Raw genomic sequence first — 17,440 nt, forward strand, 5'->3', positions numbered from 1 at the left:
TTGAGATCCAGATGAGGTACAGGGGGGGCACTTTGGTAAATTGTACCCTGGTACATCAGTGCAGCCCATGTCATTGCTGTATGGAATACCCAAGTAGTTCTCAAAACCTGTGCAGGGAACAAGTAACATGATGCAAATGTTTATGAATACAGTCACATGTCAAATTTGGTGTTTGTTCTTGGCTATACTGCAAAACAATTTGCTAAACGCACATTGAGTCTCAGGACAATGTGATTTAACCAGGCACTAAAGCTGACATGTCCAAACTGAGACATTAACTTTTTAACTGAATAATTGTCATAGCACTGCTATACAAGGCCTGCCAGCTGTAAACAGCAGGGCCAGAACATTTGTCTTCCTGTGGTGGTGTGCAAGAGTTCTTCACTGCTAAAGCTGTTTGTTCTTTCCCCAGTACAGGAGCAGGGCTTGGTGTGTTGACACCCACAACAGGGCATAGGGCTCCCAGATAATCTCCTGTTACCTAACGTACATATTGATGGTGGAACTAGCCAGCCGCAACTTGCCCTGAGTTGCAAACACAGAGGGGGAAGACTGGTTTATGGTTAAATGGTGGGATGGGAGAGCGAGTGCTGTGTCAGCTGAAGGGGAAAAGTCAGCAAAGAGGCGATCAGAGGACAATAGCTGCAGGGGTGAGCTGAATGTGTGTCCACCACAGCAGGCCATATATGTATATACATATATATATACACATACACTTCAGGTGCATCACAAACTGCATACTTAGCAGTTTGAGTTAATGAACCATTAACTCAAAATGGCCCAAAAACTGAACATGGATCGATGGATGCACTGATGGATTCACACTCCGTGAACACTGTTCTGGTCAGAGCAGCAGAGGCTTAATGGCATCAGCATGCGAGCTAATGTTAGAACCGGTTGCGTATTCCTTGCACCAGCAGCGTGTTTTAACCAGGCATCAAAGTTATTGTGTGTGTTAGGTTTATGTGTAAAAACAAAAAACAAGGAAGTGGCCTTTAACCATTTGTTTGTAGTTAACCATCGAAACTTCTAAGTTCAAAACAAGAGTGTGATTTTGGACACCACTTATTTTGAAATAGTGCCTGACACAGTGAGCACAGCATAATACACTGACGTAAGCTGCATTTAGGGATCCTAATGAAAGTATAAAATTTTAGGCCTTTAAAAGCAAAATATAATTCTACGGTGGAAAAAAATGTTTACCAATAAAACCACAAATGTTATGTCATGGAAGGATTCAATACCTCTACGTACCTCTGTTAGTTGGATTGTAAGGCCTACTGTGTCCAAGATGCCACTTTCCGATCATGGCTGTGTAGTAACCGGCCCTCTGCAGTAACTGGGGTAAGGTGACTTCAGACAAAGGCAGACCAGCCACGGAGCCCACAGCAAAATTATGGGTCACCCCATTCCTTAATCCGTAACGGCCAGTCAGTATCGCAGCACGGGATGGGGAGCAGGTTGAGGCGGGAGAGTGAAAGTCTGTCAACCTGAAGAAAATAAACAGAAGAATTCATCCGTTCCATTGCTAAAATGCAAGTTTAGGTCAGACTTCAAGCAAATGACATGGATTTAAGCACTTCTGAAATTACCTGAGACCCTGCTCAGCCATTAGGTTGAGGTAAGGCGTGTTGTTCCGCTTTGTTTCAGGCTGGTTAGCATCCAGGTCACCCCAGCCAATATCATCTGCCAGAATAACAATAAAATTTGGCTTCCTGCTTGGCTCATCAGTCTTGTCCTTGATGTTGGACTGATGGAGAAGCAAACCACAAAGCAACAGCCCTGACAGGAGGACTGAAATGAAGCCTTCCACCATCCTGGGTCAAATTCTGCATAAAAGGAAAGAAGAATGAGCTCGGGCATTACTCACACAAAGTGTGGATTAAAAAACACAAAATGTTACCATATCTCATGATGAAATGTGACATCAAAAGTGTTTCTTTCCTTCAGACAAGCTCAACTCATCACAGCAATTTTCTGCACACATTTGTGGATTTTGTTCACCCCTCTGGCAGTGTTCTTTAGTGGGTGCTATATGCACGTTAGCTTCAGGTGTCTGAAATACATTTTCACAGCTGTAATTACAGAAACTTTGCGCAACGATTCTAGAAAATGCTTTCATGCTCTGTTTTGGGACCAAGTCCATTTTATACTGCTGACATTGCAGCTAAAGGAAGACCAGTGCAGATGAAATGAGTAATCCATTGTCTGTGCCACTGATGATTTTAAATAATGTCATGCCATTGCAAGATTCCCTCAATGTGGTCACACATTAATACATAACAAAACAACAACAACTGAAAACATGCTGTAATTTTCAAGCTAAACCAACATATGCAAAATCCTTTGACTACAAAACACATTTTATGCAAGAAATCATTATACTATCTCACCTTATTCAATTACTTTTGTATTTTATATTCAACTTTCTGTAAGAACGTCAGTAAGGTAGGAGGAATGTATTGCAATTCATTTAGTAATAATGAATCACATTGAGCTCACACTGCATCAAAAGTGGAGAGCAACAACTAATTTAATTATACTGTGATCCCTCTGATTTTGCTTCATGATCAACAAGTTTGTTGTCTGATATGACAGGAACATGTTTAGCTGGAGCAACAAGCAGTAAACATGTAAAAACCTTAGCAGAGAAAACTTTTAGACTATTAATCGCCATGTTACCTTGACATTTTTCTGCTTGGCACTATTGTGAAATAAACGTAGCGTCCAGCCGGACGGTGAAAGAAAGACGACTGTTTCCCAGCGATGCTCTTTACTGATCAACATAAAAAAAATAAATAAAAATGCACAGAATAGTTTTGGCTGCTCTCCCTCTCACACACACCGGGGGAACCCTCGCACACCTACAGTCTTCCTCGCCTTCTCACCTGTGTCCCGCTCCCTCTTCCCTCTCAGCCATTCACATGCCTTTGCGGCTTAGCCCAACTCTCAAGGTGCATTCAGGTAACATGATAGGTAGGAACTTACAGAACATATGCACTTGACAGCATCCAACACCATTATAACAGTAGAGTTGCTACAGTCGGTATCCAACAGAGGGATGCAATGACATCATGATTTCACATCTATGTCATTCAGAATTAGTGGAGTAAGTAGCCGGGAAGTGTTTATTCCTCTACCGAAAGACGTGCAAAGTAAAAATAATAATAATGTCGAGACTAATACCGTGATTGTGCCACAACCCGAACACGGGGTATAACGCGAAAAAGCTCATTCATGTGCAGCAGCATGTCTGAAGGCTAAGGACGAGGATTGACGTTACAAGACCCACTGGGTTGTTGGGAGCGATGGGGGCGTCGATTCACGGCCAAGTTTGTCTTCTCACCAACTGCGGCTCATCCAACTGGTTGGAACCAGATCACACGCCCCACGCCCCACCCCCACTCTCCCCTCTGCCCCCCCCTGCTCTCTCCCTTCTCCTCCCCTCCCGTCAAGGAGGGGACCGAGCGAGCGGGTCATGAAAGCGCACCAGTTGTCCCGAAGCACGAGCGGCAGCTCGAGCGCCAACAACACCATGCACGAGTAAACTTACCTCTCCGTCGGCGGCGCGTGACTCAGGCCGGATTCGTACCGGCGACCGAGGGGAGTGACACCGCACACACGCAGGTGAGACGGAACCGAAGCGCACATTGAAACAACAAACTTTGCGCGAGCTTGAGCTCGCTCCGGTTGCCGCGGCGCTGGCAGCGAGACACGTGTGCACAGAAAATAACTGTCTGGCAAAGAATCACGACAGACGAGACGACGCTGAAAAGTCCGCGAGAGATTGTGTTACCGGTTTTAAACAAGTTTAACAAAACCCCAAAAACAACAACATCCTGGTGGTCGCCGGAAGGACGGACGCACGAGACGCCGCGGGTGAGAACAAGGCATTACGTCAGCCGCACGCGGACAGCCCGCCACCCAAATCACCCCCACCTCTTTTCCTACTCAACATGGGAAATACATAGACCAGGCATGGGCAAACTAAGGCCCGGGGGCCATAGGCGGCCCGTTAAACTTTCTTATCCGGCCCAACGAACTTGAAGGAATTGTATGAATGGTAAGTAACGAAATAGCTGTATTTCATCCATTTTTCAGTGTTTTAAGAGTCATTTCAATAAAGACCGTGGGGTTTCTTAAGACGTATTTTGTTGTAACGCTTTTGTTCAGTTTAAATAGACATTGAAGACATGTCTACAGATCCCATTATATATATATATATATTTTTTTTTTGGCTCACCAGAACACTCCATCCATCTGCTCCTGCCCCTCCGTTTTTACAACACATTGTGTTTGCTGCAAAAAGTTTGCTCACCCCTCATCTCGATCTCCTCAAGTCCAACCCCCACAGCTCCGAGCTCCCAAATCCAAACTCTGTGAATCAGACTGAACATGGGACACATACAAACAACAAGTGAAGCATTCATCGTTCATACAAATGTTTCCTTATTGAAGGGAATTGTATGGACACTGCACGTTCCTGGAGGGAGCTCCCTGGAGGGGGGTTGCTGGCATGTCACTACTGGAGTGTCCATCCATTAATAATTTAAGGCGGTTTTATGTGGCCACTGCTGTGGATGAAACCAACTCTTTTTACTATACGGTAAAATATACTGTCCTGCTTTGGGAAATTATTCATGGACTCAGCAACTGCGTCTTAAATCCCATGACAGGCACAATGACGACACACTGCTAAAAGATCACCATCATAAAATCGCTATAAAAACCCTGTAAAACATTATGGCACAATCGTTGGCATCAAGCAGCATTGTTTAAGAATTTGATAGAGGTTGGAACAAATTAATTCTTACAAAGGTTGAGCTTATGGTGAGGAGCTCCACATCGTCTGCCTCAGGGTAGGACTAGGAGCTCATATTTTTTGTTGTGCATCTTGTCTACCCTGCTACAGCATCCCTTAACATGTTTCCCCACCGTATCTCTGTGTGTAACAGTGACACTTTGCTCCCAGATGTTACATTTTTAAATTAATTCTCAAAAACTGCATTGTCGAACCTCCCCTTTTAACCACGGCAGTCACGGGCTGCGCGATACAACGTGTTGAATGTGTGTATTGTTGTAGTTCAAGCAAATCAGTGTTGGCTACTAATCAGAACATTTAGCTGGTTGCTTCACAATTTGATGCGAGATGTGACTGGGGGCAAATAACATTTCAAAGTTTCTTTATCTATAAATGAGTAATCAGTCAGTGTCTTAATACTTATGTTTTAAGTTAAAACAACAACAACGTTGCTCAATAGTCTTCACTTAAATCTTCCTTTTCCAGCCACTGACTGCTATCATTTCTTTCCACAAGGAATGGCACTGTGTGGGGTGAAGAGGCCACAATTCCTGGGTCCCAATGTGTACTCAGAAGCCCCCGACGGAGGCTGGGGGTGGGTGGTGGCCGTGGCCTTCTTCCTGGTGGAGGTCTTCACCTACGGCACCATCAAGAGCTTCGGCATCTTCCTTCAGGACCTCATGACGGAGTTTGGGGAGACCAACAGTCGGGTCCTCTGGATCGTTTCCATCTGTGTGTTTGTCATGACATTCAATGGTGAGTTGATGACTGTGAATGCAATGGCGCTGACCTAAAATGTTCAAAAAAGTTAGAAGAGTTGTCGGACCATTTAGGTTTCTTCCGGGTCTGCAGGTCCTCTCTCCTCAGTTCTGACGTACCGCTTTGGATTCCAGTTTGTTGTCATGGTTGGGGGATCGCTTATTTCCATTGGAACCATCGCCACCAGCTTTACCTCGTCCGTCAATCAAATGTACCTCACCTACGGCTTAGTCGCAGGTAATTCATTGCTTTCATTTGTCTCTCTCTAAAGTATAAATCCAGGCTTGTTTGTAGAAACTGGATTTCAAAAAGCGCCCGTCTTTTGACTTTGCAGGATTAGGCTACTGCCTGACATTCCTGCCCACCGTAACTATTCTTTCACAGTACTTCACCCGTCGACGGTCGCTGGTCACAGCTCTGGCTTCCACTGGGGAGTCCCTGTCCATGTTTGCACTGGCACCAGGTGAGAGGGCAACACAACATCTTTGGAAACAGCAGTGTATCCAACACATTTCTATGTTGATATAGATGTCAATATTATGATATATCGCGGTGACGTTGGCCACGACATTGCATCCTAAGCTTGTCCAAACATTTATAACATCATTCTTAACAATACACTTTGATACATGAAGAATAATGCATATAGCACTAACATTAATAGACTAATACTAGTACTATTGTTGCATCCAAAACGTTGAAGAGCAACTTTACTGTGGTGTTTCCTTTTTAATTGTCTAATATCATAACTCTTTCAAATCTGCTGATTATATGACTTTCAAGATCTGTGTGTAGTATCAGTGTCACTGTAACAACAACCAGTTTAAATTGCTCAAACTGGACTTCAGGACTCATTGACTCAGTCATTTAAATGTTATACGAGTAACGTTAGTCTTACCGTAAACGGTCACCAAAATTACTTAGTTGATCCAGTTTTTGGAGTATAATTATTTCTCTGTAAATTTGTAAAGTATTTTTTTTTCCTTTTTCAGACAACCTTGTATGTGCAATTAGATGAAATGTCTCCTACAAGGACCTCCTGTGGAGGTCAATGGAAAGATTTACAGTCACAGAGTTTTGTGCCCTTGTTAGGAACCAAGTGGCATTGATGTGCAAAGAGACATGTAGTTCTTTGTCTTTTTTGCAAAACAAATGAAAAATAATAGAAACCTAAACATTTGCTCTGCATTTAATGAAGCGTTTTTTAAAAAAACAAAAAAACAAACAAAACTGTTTCATACTTGTACCTGACATTTTTCACATTTCCAATAATTAAAACTTTTGATTTTGTCAGCGAGGGTGCAAACACCATCAGTTTTTAATTGCAGCCAGCATCAGATGAAAGCAAAGTCATCTTGTGCTCATAATATTAATCATCTGTTGGCACAGAGCCCTCACCTCTTTTCTTAACCCATTCTTGAATCTGCAGACTTATTTTGTCAATGAAGCACCACTGCTTAGTGGTGACAGTCACTATCGCGGCCTTGGTGTGTTTGACAGTACAAGTGGTGACGGCCACAATGATATCAAGATGGCCTTAGCAAGCTCCCAAAAAGTATTTAAATGAAACTTAAAATGTAAATATGAGTTTGCCTGAGCTTTAAATACAAGAACCAGCATCACATTTCAAGTACGCAATGAGCCAAACAGAGTTTTGAAATCCATATTAACATTATTATTCTGAGTTTTTCAGCTTACGATTGCAGTTTTGGGTGAATTTGAAGTACTTTCTGCACAGCATTTGGTTCCAAGTTACATTCACATAGATCTTCAATCTAATTCTTTTGCAGCCTTTTCTGCTCTGAGAGACCACATTGGCTGGCGGCACAGCATGGCCGTGCTGGGAGCCCTCCAAGGCTCCATCGTCATCTGTGGTGCTCTGCTGCGGCCAATCATCATCAAACCCAGGGAGACCGAGGACACCTTATCCCCGAAAGAGCACGAGGCTCTTAGCACGCAAGAGGCCACGGACAGACAAGACTGTGTGACGAGCGATACCTCCCACAGTGAAGAAAATGAGTTGACCGGATGCTATGTGAGCACTGGAGACTCCGGCATCCAGTCTGTGAAGAACGGCAGCAGCCCACAGGAAACCATCCTGCAGGACGGAGAGGAAATCTTGGAGACGAACGTGGCTTCTGTTGAAAACGGGTCACTAGCGGTCAGAAAGCCCGAGGAAAAAGAGGAAAAGAACGTAGGAGCAGAAGATCAAAAGATAAATGAAAAGGAAATCAAGACAGATGGTGGGAAGGGACTTTTTAGAAAGTCCAAATTTCTGGATGTCAGCATCCTCAAAGAGCCCAGCTTCATCCTCTACTCTCTTTTCGGACTCTTCGCCACCATCGGCTTCTTGGCCCCGCCTCTCTACGTCATTGAGCTGAGCGTGAGCCGCGGTGTGGAGCGGGAACGTGCCACCTACATGCTGTCTGCCATGGCCGTGGCTGAGATCTTCGGCCGCTTCTGCATCGGGTGGATCCTGTCCCGGAGGCGCCTGATGGACAAGAAGCTCCTGGTACTGCTGGTGTGTGTCGTCGTCATGGGAGTGGACCTGCTGGGATTTACCCTGGTCACCGAGTTCTACGGTCTGGCTGTCTGCTGCGCCGTGTATGGTTTCACCATGGGCACGCTGGCGTGCACCCACATCCCGATGCTGGCTGAGGACGACGTGGTCGGCATCGACAGGATGTCTTCAGCGGCCGGCGTCTATGTGTACATTCAGAGCTTCGCTGGACTGGCCGGACCCCCACTTGGAGGTAAGAAAGGAGTCCACTGTTGTTTTTAACCCTCACGAAGGTAGATGACACATCCCTATAGTCTCTACAGTGGAACTAAATCCAAAAGCAGACCTGGTCTAGCTAAAACTGCATTAATCTGATCTCTCCACAATATGCCAGAACCACTTTCTTTTTTACACAAAGAAATAATTTCTTCCATCCATTTTTAATCCCCGCTTGTTCCTGCACTCAGGGTTGCGGGGGTCTGCTGGAGCCTCTCCCAGCTGTCATGGGGTGAAGGCCGGGTGACACCCTGGACAAGTCACCAGTTAGGGCGACATAGAAAGACAAACAGCCATTCGCTCTCACACACAAACCTAAGGACAATTTAGAGTTCCCAATTCACCTCACGTGCATGTTTTTGGACTGTGGGAAGGAGCTGGAGAACCCGCAAAGAACCCACGCAGACACAGGGAGAACATGCAAACTCCACACAGAAAGACCCCAGGCCCAGGAATCGAACCCGTGACCTTCATCTGTGAGGAGACAGTGCTAACCACTGCACCACTGTATCGCCAGAATTTCTTCCTTTAGGTTTTAAACATTCTCTTATGATTCCTTGACTGGAAAACAGGGAGAATAGTTTCATTGCAAGTGTCACCCAGCTGTCCTGGCAAAATAGGCCACACTTCCCATACCGACATCGACACCGCTTGTCAGGTGGTATGAGGCTGGCTGGTTAACTGCCTTCTGAGTGCTTGCAATTGTAAACACACCAGAGAGGGGAGAGGATGGGAGGAAGCACTGCACAGGCTTTTTTTTTTTAAAGATACAGTCCTGCCAAGATATACTGTTTGAAACCAGGTCAGCCAGGGGTGCTGTGTCACTGCTTGAAAGCTTGCCAGCTTTAAGGGGAGCAAACTTTAAATTAGCATCTCTTTATCTGCAATAACGTTTTATTTTTAAAGGTCGTGCCCCTTTTGAGGCTCCTTTTTTAATACTGTTGTATCATTTGTCAGGCCTGCTGGTGGACAAGACCAACAACTACGGAACTGCCTTTTACTTCTGTGCTGCCGGGATGGCCATTAGCGCTGTGTTTCTGGGTCTGGTGCGACCCGCAAAGAGAGGATTACTCTGCAAGGGCAGGACTCCGCAACAAGCAGAAGACACACACCACTGGAAGGAGGACATCCGGGAACCGATTGCAGAACAGATACTTGAGGAGAGAACTGATGAGCACGCAGCAGTCAGCCTTATCAACAAGCAGCCTGACACCACAGAAAGTGCCAAGGTTATAAGTTTTGCCTGAGCCATCAAGATCAGATATGTACGGAAAGTAAATTAGAGCCACAAGAAGAGAAAAAAATATTACAGGAAGGAGATTTTTATTTAAGTTTTCATTTCAAGTTTTAAGTTGAAATATTGTCAAAAAAGTAGACGTAAAAAATATTACATTCCGTGAATAAAGTTGACGTTAACAAAATATGAAATTTCGTGAATCAAGTAGAACTTTCATGAATAACATTGAGGCAAATGAAGTGGACATTTTGTGAATGGAGTGGAAATTTCGAGATTAATGATATGGATGGTGGATTAACCCACTTACCCACATTTAAAAGTAAACTGGTGTATCCCACAAGATTCACCCACAGTAATCAGGAAACTGGCGTATACAGAATCTTTCCACTAGACTTGCGCGCAGAGACTTTCGACTTTATTCTCGACATTTTGACTTACTTCACGTTGACATTAATTGCAGAATTATTTTGATTTTATTCACGAAATTTTGTGAATAAATTTCACGAAATAATAACATTTTAACATCAATGTTATTCTCGAAATTTGGACTTTAATCTTGAATTTCAACTTTATTCTTGAATTGGAAACTTAACAAAAATTCTATCTTAATTTCGTCCTGTTCTTGCGGCGCTAATCCTCTTCCGTAGATGTGTCACCGTCAAGCTGCCTTGAGGTACAAAGGCATCTTAAGACCACAGCCTGTGAATGCTGAATAAACTTGATTACAGTAGAGACCAAATTTAAATGCTAGTCGGCATTTATAAAGTTTAGCACTGGCAGGAATCTTTAGAAATTTGACCAGAAGATTGCTGGACATTTGCCACAAATGTGCTTGTGGTGACCAGGAGCGATCCAGTGTAACAGACAGCTGTCAAGAAGTTTTGGTTTGAGCAGAATTTTTTTTTTTAACAGATTAGGTGCTGATTACCAATGCTGCTATAACTGGGGGGAAAAAATACACTACACCACAAAAATACACTGCATTGAGTTGTACTGACTCTTTGTTTTGTTGGAGCGAAGTGGAGATGCAACAATCTTAGGGCAATTTCTGTACAATCAAACATTTTTATTTAATCAAGCTGTTACCTAGTAGATGATGTACTGTTACAGTATGAGATGTCAAATGTTTTGTAATGAATTTCTGTTCAATCACAAAAAAACAAATCTGTGATCTGATCCCGTCAAAAGCTGTTTTTCTTTTTCCTATTTACACAAACAGTTGAGGGCAGAATTATTAACCTCCGTTTGTGTTATTCCACAAAACTGTTGATTGATAGGCCAGTTAGTCTGAAACTATATGAATGAAAAAGTTACACCTGTTTTATTTTCTCACCATATTTTAATTTAAAAGGTAAGACAAAAAAGTCCTAGTGTTAACTTACCAATGTTCTCTAACAAAACAACTTTTCAACTCCCCTAGAATAAGGAAAATACATTGTTGCCTTATTTTGCTTGTTCCTCTTTTCAGAAAATGAACAAACGCAGGCGGAGCTGGTAATCTGCCCTTTGTGTCAAGAGCACCTGTTTTCTGTTTACACCTGAGCTTGGAGTTTATTTTGCCTTGAAGTCACCTCGCATCTGCAAAAGTTCATCTTCATGCAAATGCTCTATTGTGCTCTATAGTGTTTATGGCATATTTAATTGTGCCAAGCTGCTCCACTGGAGAATTGGATAATATGGGTGTAAAAATACATTAATATTGTCAGAAAATGTGATCTTAAACTCCAAAGATCACGTTTTGTCTAGTATGTCTAGACACTTGCGAAGCCACAGCTTGGATGTGTGAAAAGCCTCAGTGGGTTTGGGGAAGGGAGGGTCAGATTGACAGGAAGAAGCCTTTGGGATGGAAGTTTGATCCTCCTCCATCCACTGCAGTAAGGCCTGTTGAAGACAGATCAATTCTAAGTTAGACATGCATTTTTTTTCTACTTCTGGTAAGAGCTGAATGTCAACGGGAAGGGAATCCACCTTCTATTAAAGCAGAATATCCACAAAAGCAAAAGCTAATTTGCTTGAACTAGTAGTTAATAGTAATAGCTCTCAAAACAGAAGACCCAGTACCAAGGAGGAAGGTACTGCTAATGTATGAGACAGCATAACAAAGCACACTTTAAAAACAAGCAAGTAAAGTTTTAGGTTTAAATTTCTTCTCCTGTGAAATGCCGTCTGTACCTTGTATCTTTCAGCTATTTTGAAGCCGACTGCACTCTGTGTCTTGCGAAGGCAAATTGGACAGAAATCTAAAGGTCTTCGATCAGATTCCTCCAGGTGGTTCGAGCCCTGCATGACACAGTTCAACCACTGGCAATGCTTCATTCCAAACATGTGGCCGATCTCGTGGGTCATCGTCTGCAAAGAAACATTTCACAATAGGTTGTTCTGGTGACTGACAGGTCACCGGTATTCCTTAAAAATGCCAACATTTTGGCTGAGGAGGTATATATTTGATGGAAACCTTGCAGGATCGAAGCAGCAGCGCGCTAGTGATGGTGGGAGTGTAATAGCCGTCAAACACAGAGTAGTCGCCCTGCTTGGGTCTACTGGATCTCAGTGTTCCGGCGTAACTTCCACTGTAGAAGTTGTCATCGTACCTGGCAAAGCTGAAAACACCCATTCCTGCACGCACCAGAACAAGACACATAATTAGATGTTGCAAGCAAAGAAAGATACTAAAACCAGTCCAGTTGCCTTCAACTAATCATCAAGTGCTACCATCACCTGGATGACTGAGAACCTTTTCAGGCAAGCAAAGAAATCGCTGCTGAATAAAACATCGCTACTTTGGCACCATCTTGTGGTAGTTCAATTTAACTACACTATTCAAAAAGCAGAAAAATGTTTATCCCTCATGTATTAAATTGTGGCTGCCCTTTGATTGATTTTATAATGCAGGATAATATCCCTTCTTATATTCCTATATATGCTTATAATATTGGCTTTACAGGGCAGTTTAAAGCACTTTCAGCAACGGCAATTCAAAAAAAAACCATACCCATGCTCAGAGAAGCTTGTCCAAAGACGAAGTTCCATGACTCTTTAGGGTAGAGGTCGATCATTGTAATACCAACAATGCAAAAAGCATCTTCTGGCTGCCTATTCTGTAGGAATCGTAGCAAGTCACCTAGAATTAATAGCAATTACAATATCATATCATAGTGTGTATTTCAATTTAAGATTTGCAGACATTTCTTTCTATATTTGCATTGAGTTGACTGAGCCAATCCCCTCCAATGAGTGATCCAAACTTGCCTGTGAGAATCTGAAGGTTGTGTGAATTATTGTTCAGCCTGAAGGTGCATCCAGTTTGAGCCACAGTGACAGCTGGCAATAACTTGACAGTAAGCCCATAGAAGAAGACCTGGCAGTAATCTCTGAGCCACTCCACGTACTGGTCTGTGCGGGCTCCAGCCTCACCGAAGGATCCTGCAAAACACACGAGGCAGGTGGTGTGTGACATTCCACAAAAATACAAAGATGCAACAGAACTTCATGCACACGCCTAACATTTCTAAACAGACTATAAGATGATTGGTTATAAAACTGACATTTTGTCTTTTTTACTTTAGAAGGTAAAAAACAAACTGGAGTGGCAAGTCTAGTGGTCGCACTGGCGTGCTATTGACCACATAAGGAGCAAAAAATACTCACCTATGGTTTGAATATAAATAGTGTTGTGTCTTGCGCTGGGGGTCCTGCGGTGACTGTCCATGTAGAAGCTCTCAAAGTTCTGAGGCTGCTCAGGATGAGCAGAGATCCAGTCTGAGTCAGAGTGCAGTGTGATCAGTTGGAAAAGAGCATCAGGTTCTCCCGGCCGCAGCCCTTCCTCCAGAAACCGTCTCTCCTCTGCCGAGTACTCCTTGTAAAGTTTAACCAGGTTCCTACGTTTGGAGACCAAAGCGGCTTTCAGAGTCTCCACAGAGTGCTCGATCACTTTCATCTGCAGATGGCACACAACAGTGACAGCAAGGTCATCGATGGCCTGCAGGAAAATCCAGGGTCGTGTATTGTGGAAACAAAGAATAACAGACTAAAACAGAATAACGTAGACAAAATTTAAAAAAACAACAACAACAATTACTATTAATCACTTCCGATAAAAGCCCAGCTGCAAATACTTGCCTTTCTTGCACAGCAGAACAGCTAAAACAAGTAATTTTAGATGCTGGAAATGTTCGTTGATACAACACGACTCACTATAAGTTTTTTCGAGGGCAAAAAATATCCTTCACAGTTGCGCCTTATTTAGCAATAGCGAGGAGAAGAATCTTCACCATTTCGTTGTAGCCGAATTTGGGATAGTTGACGTTTAGACTCCGCTTCCGGTTTCTACTTATTATGATGACGTCACAAAACAGGGCGGCGCTTTTTACTAATGGCGACAAGTGAAGCGCTTACCGTTATCTCTATCTGTAACAAGCGTCGGTACGCGTAGAATTAAGCAGTTACAAAAACAACTTGTGTTTTTGACCTTATTTTTCAAATTTTGGTTTCTTCTATTTACACACTGGCAACAGTTAACAAGCAAGTGGACGGGATACGAAAGCGGAAGAACTTTCTTACAACGTTAGCTAGTAGGCTAGCTCGCTTAGTTCGCTTGCTGCCATGCCCGTAATTCTTCGAGATTTGACTGTGTAAACGAGAATACCAATAGTTGCGTAGCCGGTTAGCTGCCAGGAGCCCAGAAGCAGTTTGCCGAGGCGAAGAAAGGACGTACCGGACGGGTTTGAGCCTAAATCCACACCGGGGGTTGGTCGTTGGCGTTTTCCAGCGGCGACTTGTTGTGCCTCCGGCAGCCTGGACGAACAGCCGTGCTCGCGTTCCGGGCTCTTATGATGAGATGAAAGTGAGAGTGACATTCTGAGGTTCTGCGAAATGGTCGTGCAGCTGTAACACACAAGCCAGAGCCTTAAGACAGCATCGACAGGGCTCAAGGAGGAACCTTCTCTTTCTGCTTGAAGAAGACCGCAGGAATGCTGACCTACAGCAGGTATCAGTCACCACCATTTTCACCATGTCATTGTGTAAAAGACCTTCTCCGGCACTTCCGCCTCCTTGTAGCGCGATATTAGAGCTACATGAGCAAAGACAGTGCCCAAGTACCTCTAAGCCTTAAGGTCTGTCGGTCGAATCTCGGCGAAAGTGTGTTAATTACTGTGTTGCTAATGCCGCATGTCTGATTATATAACTGCTCCGCGTGTGAGTTGCTATTTTTGGGTCCTCTTGCTGTTTTCTTCACACACTCCTTCTTGCTTCTGTCACTCCGCCCCCTCCCGAACCCATGTCACAATGTCTCACTTTTAACGTCCACGCCACATAATCACTCCATTCTCACCGTCTTCTCGCCCTCTCCTATGTGACTCACGCAGGAAACGACACCGCAGCTGTGGCAGTGAGGAGGAGCAGCAGCAGCAGCTGAGTCCCCAGGCCAAGAGGTTAGGAGGGGGTCCCAGTCTGCTCGTGACGGATTTGGATTCAGAGGTACATGGCACTCACATTATTTGAGGACCTTTTGCGCACACAGGTTGTGCCCAGAGTATTTTTGAACAGCTGAGGAAAGTTAAGAGTGTAAGATTTGCTAGCTTCTATTTTTAGAAAGAAAGTATATCGTCGCCCTGTTTTCTGGTGGTCCACTTGATCTCTTATACAATCTGTGACGTCAGGGTAAAATCATCAAACCCAGAGCAGGTCCACATGCTGCGCCACTGTACATACATACGTTGAGGTGAATCATAGTGACATAGTCGCATAATACAAATAAAGGAACGCAGATTTGTATTATGAACAACTGACACACATGTTCTATTCCGTTTTATGTCAATAGACGCACGCCTGTATATGTAGACGCTAGGCCTTTAAGTAGGGTTATAATACATTGCTTTAAAGCAGCATATTTCCTAAAGCCGGCTTAAGAGCATTTACATTCATGGAAACAACCCCGAGTCATGTTTATACACTGTAAATACCTCCACACATCTCTGCATTTTATATACACTGGAGCACTCAGGAAGAGCTTTGCATGTTTTATTCAAGGCGTGCGCCTCCACACTGCACACGCACTTCATCTATGCGTTTCCTATGTTTTGCTTCCAGTCTTCTAGCAGCGACAGCAGCAACGGAACCAGCAGTCCAGAGCGAGCCATCGTGGCCACGGCCAGGCCGTGCATTCACAGCCAGAACAGCCGCATCAGCCAGCCCTCCCTCAGCCCCCAGTCCCAAGACTCTGCTAGCGCCACGCAGCACGGTAACCATGGCGACGGCAGCGGCGGCAGCAGCAGTGTCTCTTATGACTGCATCAACAGAGTGCTGCGGGAGGCACACTTCAGTAGTCTTCAGACAAGAGGGCGGCTGGGCTCAACATGACCGTGACCCCTGACCTCCCTCGCCCAACCCTCTTTGTCCCTCTCTGTCTGCGAGTGGCGGAAGACGCCTCAAGTGACGCGCTTTGGGTTGGGGGTTTGGAAGGGGACGACTTGTGGGGAGGTTTACAGATTTTGGCCGTGAAGGCTCATCCCCACCTCGCCATGTTATCATTCGTCAAGACCATAAGCACATTCGCCTTTCCCTGGCCCTGCCACTGTGTTCTTTTTTGTTGTTGTTGTTGCTGTGTGTGCAGTATTAAATGTTTCTGTACGTGGGAGTGTGAGCGCACCATGTGCACTTTATAGAGGGATACCATTGCGTGCAGTGATGCGTGGACATTGTCATTGGTGCTAATCACAAACAAAAGTGTGATGATCCAAAGTGCTTGCAAAAAAAAAACAGCAAAATAAAAAGCTCAGCACTTTACTCAACAGCTCCTCAGCCTGTTTACTCTCGACTGGCGAAGTCACATGTTTGTGTGTGTGTGGCAGGAGTTGTTGTTTCAGCAGATACAGTTCACAAAGGTCCTAAAAGAAAAAAGAAAAAAGCTTCTTTGTCTCCCGCCAAGCACCTTTAGGTTCTTGTAGGCTCAACATCAGTCTGTTTTTGCATCTGCAGTTCAGTAGGTTTCGAAAAAAGGAACTGAAATTCCCCACGAGCCTCACAACCAAAATCCAGATTAGACCCGGGCTAATTACAGAGCTGTGTGCTCAAGCTGCATTTCCTCATGAGAACAACCTCAACAAAAAAAACAAAGCTTTACTGATTTGCAACAATGTGTTTACTTTTTATTTGCACATGCATATGTTTTGCGCAAACCTTTCAGCCTTACTGGTTAATGTATGGTTCACTGTGACCAGCACACTGTGTAGTGAGTTCAAATGGGACGTGCAAGTAATTCATATCTTATGTAACTTTTCTAAATCATTTGACATTGAAATAAAGCGTTGCTGAAAGTAAAGTAAAAACACTCCTTTTTTTTGTCATTGTGCTGTAACAAAGGAACAGCAAGTTTTTAATATCAAGCATAAAACGCATCAGTCCTGTAAACTCTTTCCAGAGGTTAGAGTTGAGTAGTGTTGAACATTCCCCAGTTCTTTGTAGTGCTGTGGAGAATGTAGCTGAAGCAACAACACTGAAGGTGTGCATTATCTGCCTTTTTTTTTTTGTTGGTTAAATCCATTTGCAGATATGTTGCATTAAACCAACGGCAGACATCTAATCCCACACATTATGGACAACATCCTTTCATTAGTACTCTTAACAGTTTCTCGTCACACTGGTGCACTTCACAAACAATCTCAGGTTAGGTTGGATCACTCACTGTGGTGGACTTCATAAATAAATTGTAAACAGACACTTGTATGACAATCACCCGAAAAAATAAAATACGGAAGACCACTCTCACTAGCAGGCTTGTCATTGACGGAGAAAGGAAACCGCAGTGAAGCTCTAAGCATGGGCACTGCACTCGGTTAAGTCAAGTGAGCTGACATCGGAGGAGACT

The 17,440-nt window shown here is 43.9% G+C and overlaps 4 protein-coding genes across 7 annotated transcripts in view; 2 read left to right on the top strand and 2 right to left on the bottom strand.

Moving 5' to 3' along the window:
* arsg (arylsulfatase G) overlaps nucleotides 1–3,952 on the bottom strand; it is a 9,169-nt gene extending 5,217 nt beyond the window's left edge. The window contains exons 1-4 of the mRNA XM_076034611.1: nucleotides 3,554–3,952; nucleotides 1,593–1,829; nucleotides 1,255–1,490; nucleotides 1–107 (exon numbers count right to left, since the gene is read on the bottom strand). The exon at nucleotides 1–107 is cut by the window's left edge and continues 8 nt beyond it. Of these exons, the coding sequence (XP_075890726.1) occupies nucleotides 1–107; nucleotides 1,255–1,490; nucleotides 1,593–1,816 (567 nt within the window). The 5' untranslated portion in view covers nucleotides 1,817–1,829; nucleotides 3,554–3,952. The remainder of the gene's footprint in view (nucleotides 108–1,254; nucleotides 1,491–1,592; nucleotides 1,830–3,553) is intronic.
* slc16a6a (solute carrier family 16 member 6a) lies at nucleotides 3,463–10,749 on the top strand. Its single transcript, XM_076034610.1, has 6 exons — nucleotides 3,463–3,627; nucleotides 5,318–5,557; nucleotides 5,654–5,797; nucleotides 5,895–6,023; nucleotides 7,351–8,313; nucleotides 9,294–10,749. The coding sequence occupies exons 2-6, from the start codon at nucleotides 5,320–5,322 to the stop codon at nucleotides 9,581–9,583; spliced, it is 1,764 nt and encodes a 587-aa protein (XP_075890725.1). The 5' UTR covers nucleotides 3,463–3,627; nucleotides 5,318–5,319; the 3' UTR covers nucleotides 9,584–10,749.
* amz2 (archaelysin family metallopeptidase 2) lies at nucleotides 10,619–14,426 on the bottom strand. Of its 4 annotated transcripts, none has more exons than XM_076034615.1 (7): nucleotides 14,288–14,426; nucleotides 13,222–13,510; nucleotides 12,823–12,996; nucleotides 12,566–12,694; nucleotides 12,029–12,189; nucleotides 11,746–11,922; nucleotides 10,619–11,454 (listed from the first exon to the last, which is right to left on the bottom strand). In XM_076034615.1, the coding sequence occupies exons 2-7, from the start codon at nucleotides 13,508–13,510 to the stop codon at nucleotides 11,305–11,307; spliced, it is 1,080 nt and encodes a 359-aa protein (XP_075890730.1). In that variant the 5' UTR covers nucleotides 14,288–14,426; the 3' UTR covers nucleotides 10,619–11,304. The 4 variants fall into 4 exon arrangements, 3 of the variants coding, with proteins under 3 accessions (XP_075890730.1, XP_075890731.1, XP_075890729.1); XM_076034616.1 differs by having other exon boundaries at nucleotides 13,222–13,552; nucleotides 14,288–14,397; XM_076034614.1 differs by lacking the exon at nucleotides 14,288–14,426 and adding an exon at nucleotides 13,693–13,887.
* On the top strand, nucleotides 14,419–16,901 carry LOC142893750 (uncharacterized). The gene is made up of 3 exons (XM_076034617.1): nucleotides 14,419–14,560; nucleotides 14,940–15,051; nucleotides 15,664–16,901. The coding sequence occupies exons 1-3, from the start codon at nucleotides 14,544–14,546 to the stop codon at nucleotides 15,931–15,933; spliced, it is 399 nt and encodes a 132-aa protein (XP_075890732.1). The 5' UTR covers nucleotides 14,419–14,543; the 3' UTR covers nucleotides 15,934–16,901.
* The last annotated feature ends 539 nt before the right edge of the window (nucleotides 16,902–17,440 follow it).

Source organism: Nelusetta ayraudi, unplaced genomic scaffold, assembly GCF_046127955.1.
Source record: "Nelusetta ayraudi isolate G7.1 ecotype Tasmania unplaced genomic scaffold, CSIRO-AGI_Nayr_v1 ptg000042l, whole genome shotgun sequence".
NCBI classification, from domain to species: domain Eukaryota; kingdom Metazoa; phylum Chordata; class Actinopteri; order Tetraodontiformes; family Monacanthidae; genus Nelusetta; species Nelusetta ayraudi.

What these genes read in the sequence shown, in the direction of transcription:
- slc16a6a (XM_076034610.1), top strand. Translation starts at nt 5,320, where the DNA reads ATGGCACTGTGTGGGGTGAAGAGGCCACAATTCCTGGGTCCCAATGTG. An exon ending in CACCTACGGCTTAGTCGCAG is followed by an intron (nt 5,798 to 5,894) that starts GTAATTCATTGC and finishes TTGACTTTGCAG; the next exon opens with GATTAGGCTACTGCCTGACA. An exon ending in GGCCGGACCCCCACTTGGAG is followed by an intron (nt 8,314 to 9,293) that starts GTAAGAAAGGAG and finishes ATCATTTGTCAG; the next exon opens with GCCTGCTGGTGGACAAGACC.
- LOC142893750 (XM_076034617.1), top strand. An exon ending in TGACGGATTTGGATTCAGAG is followed by an intron (nt 15,052 to 15,663) that starts GTACATGGCACT and finishes TTTTGCTTCCAG; the next exon opens with TCTTCTAGCAGCGACAGCAG.
- amz2 (XM_076034615.1), bottom strand. Translation starts at nt 13,510, where the DNA reads ATGAAAGTGATCGAGCACTCTGTGGAGACTCTGAAAGCCGCTTTGGTC. An exon ending in TATTTATATTCAAACCATAG is followed by an intron (nt 12,997 to 13,221) that starts GTGAGTATTTTT and finishes TGTGTTTTGCAG; the next exon opens with GATCCTTCGGTGAGGCTGGA. An exon ending in CAACCTTCAGATTCTCACAG is followed by an intron (nt 12,695 to 12,822) that starts GCAAGTTTGGAT and finishes TATTAATTCTAG; the next exon opens with GTGACTTGCTACGATTCCTA.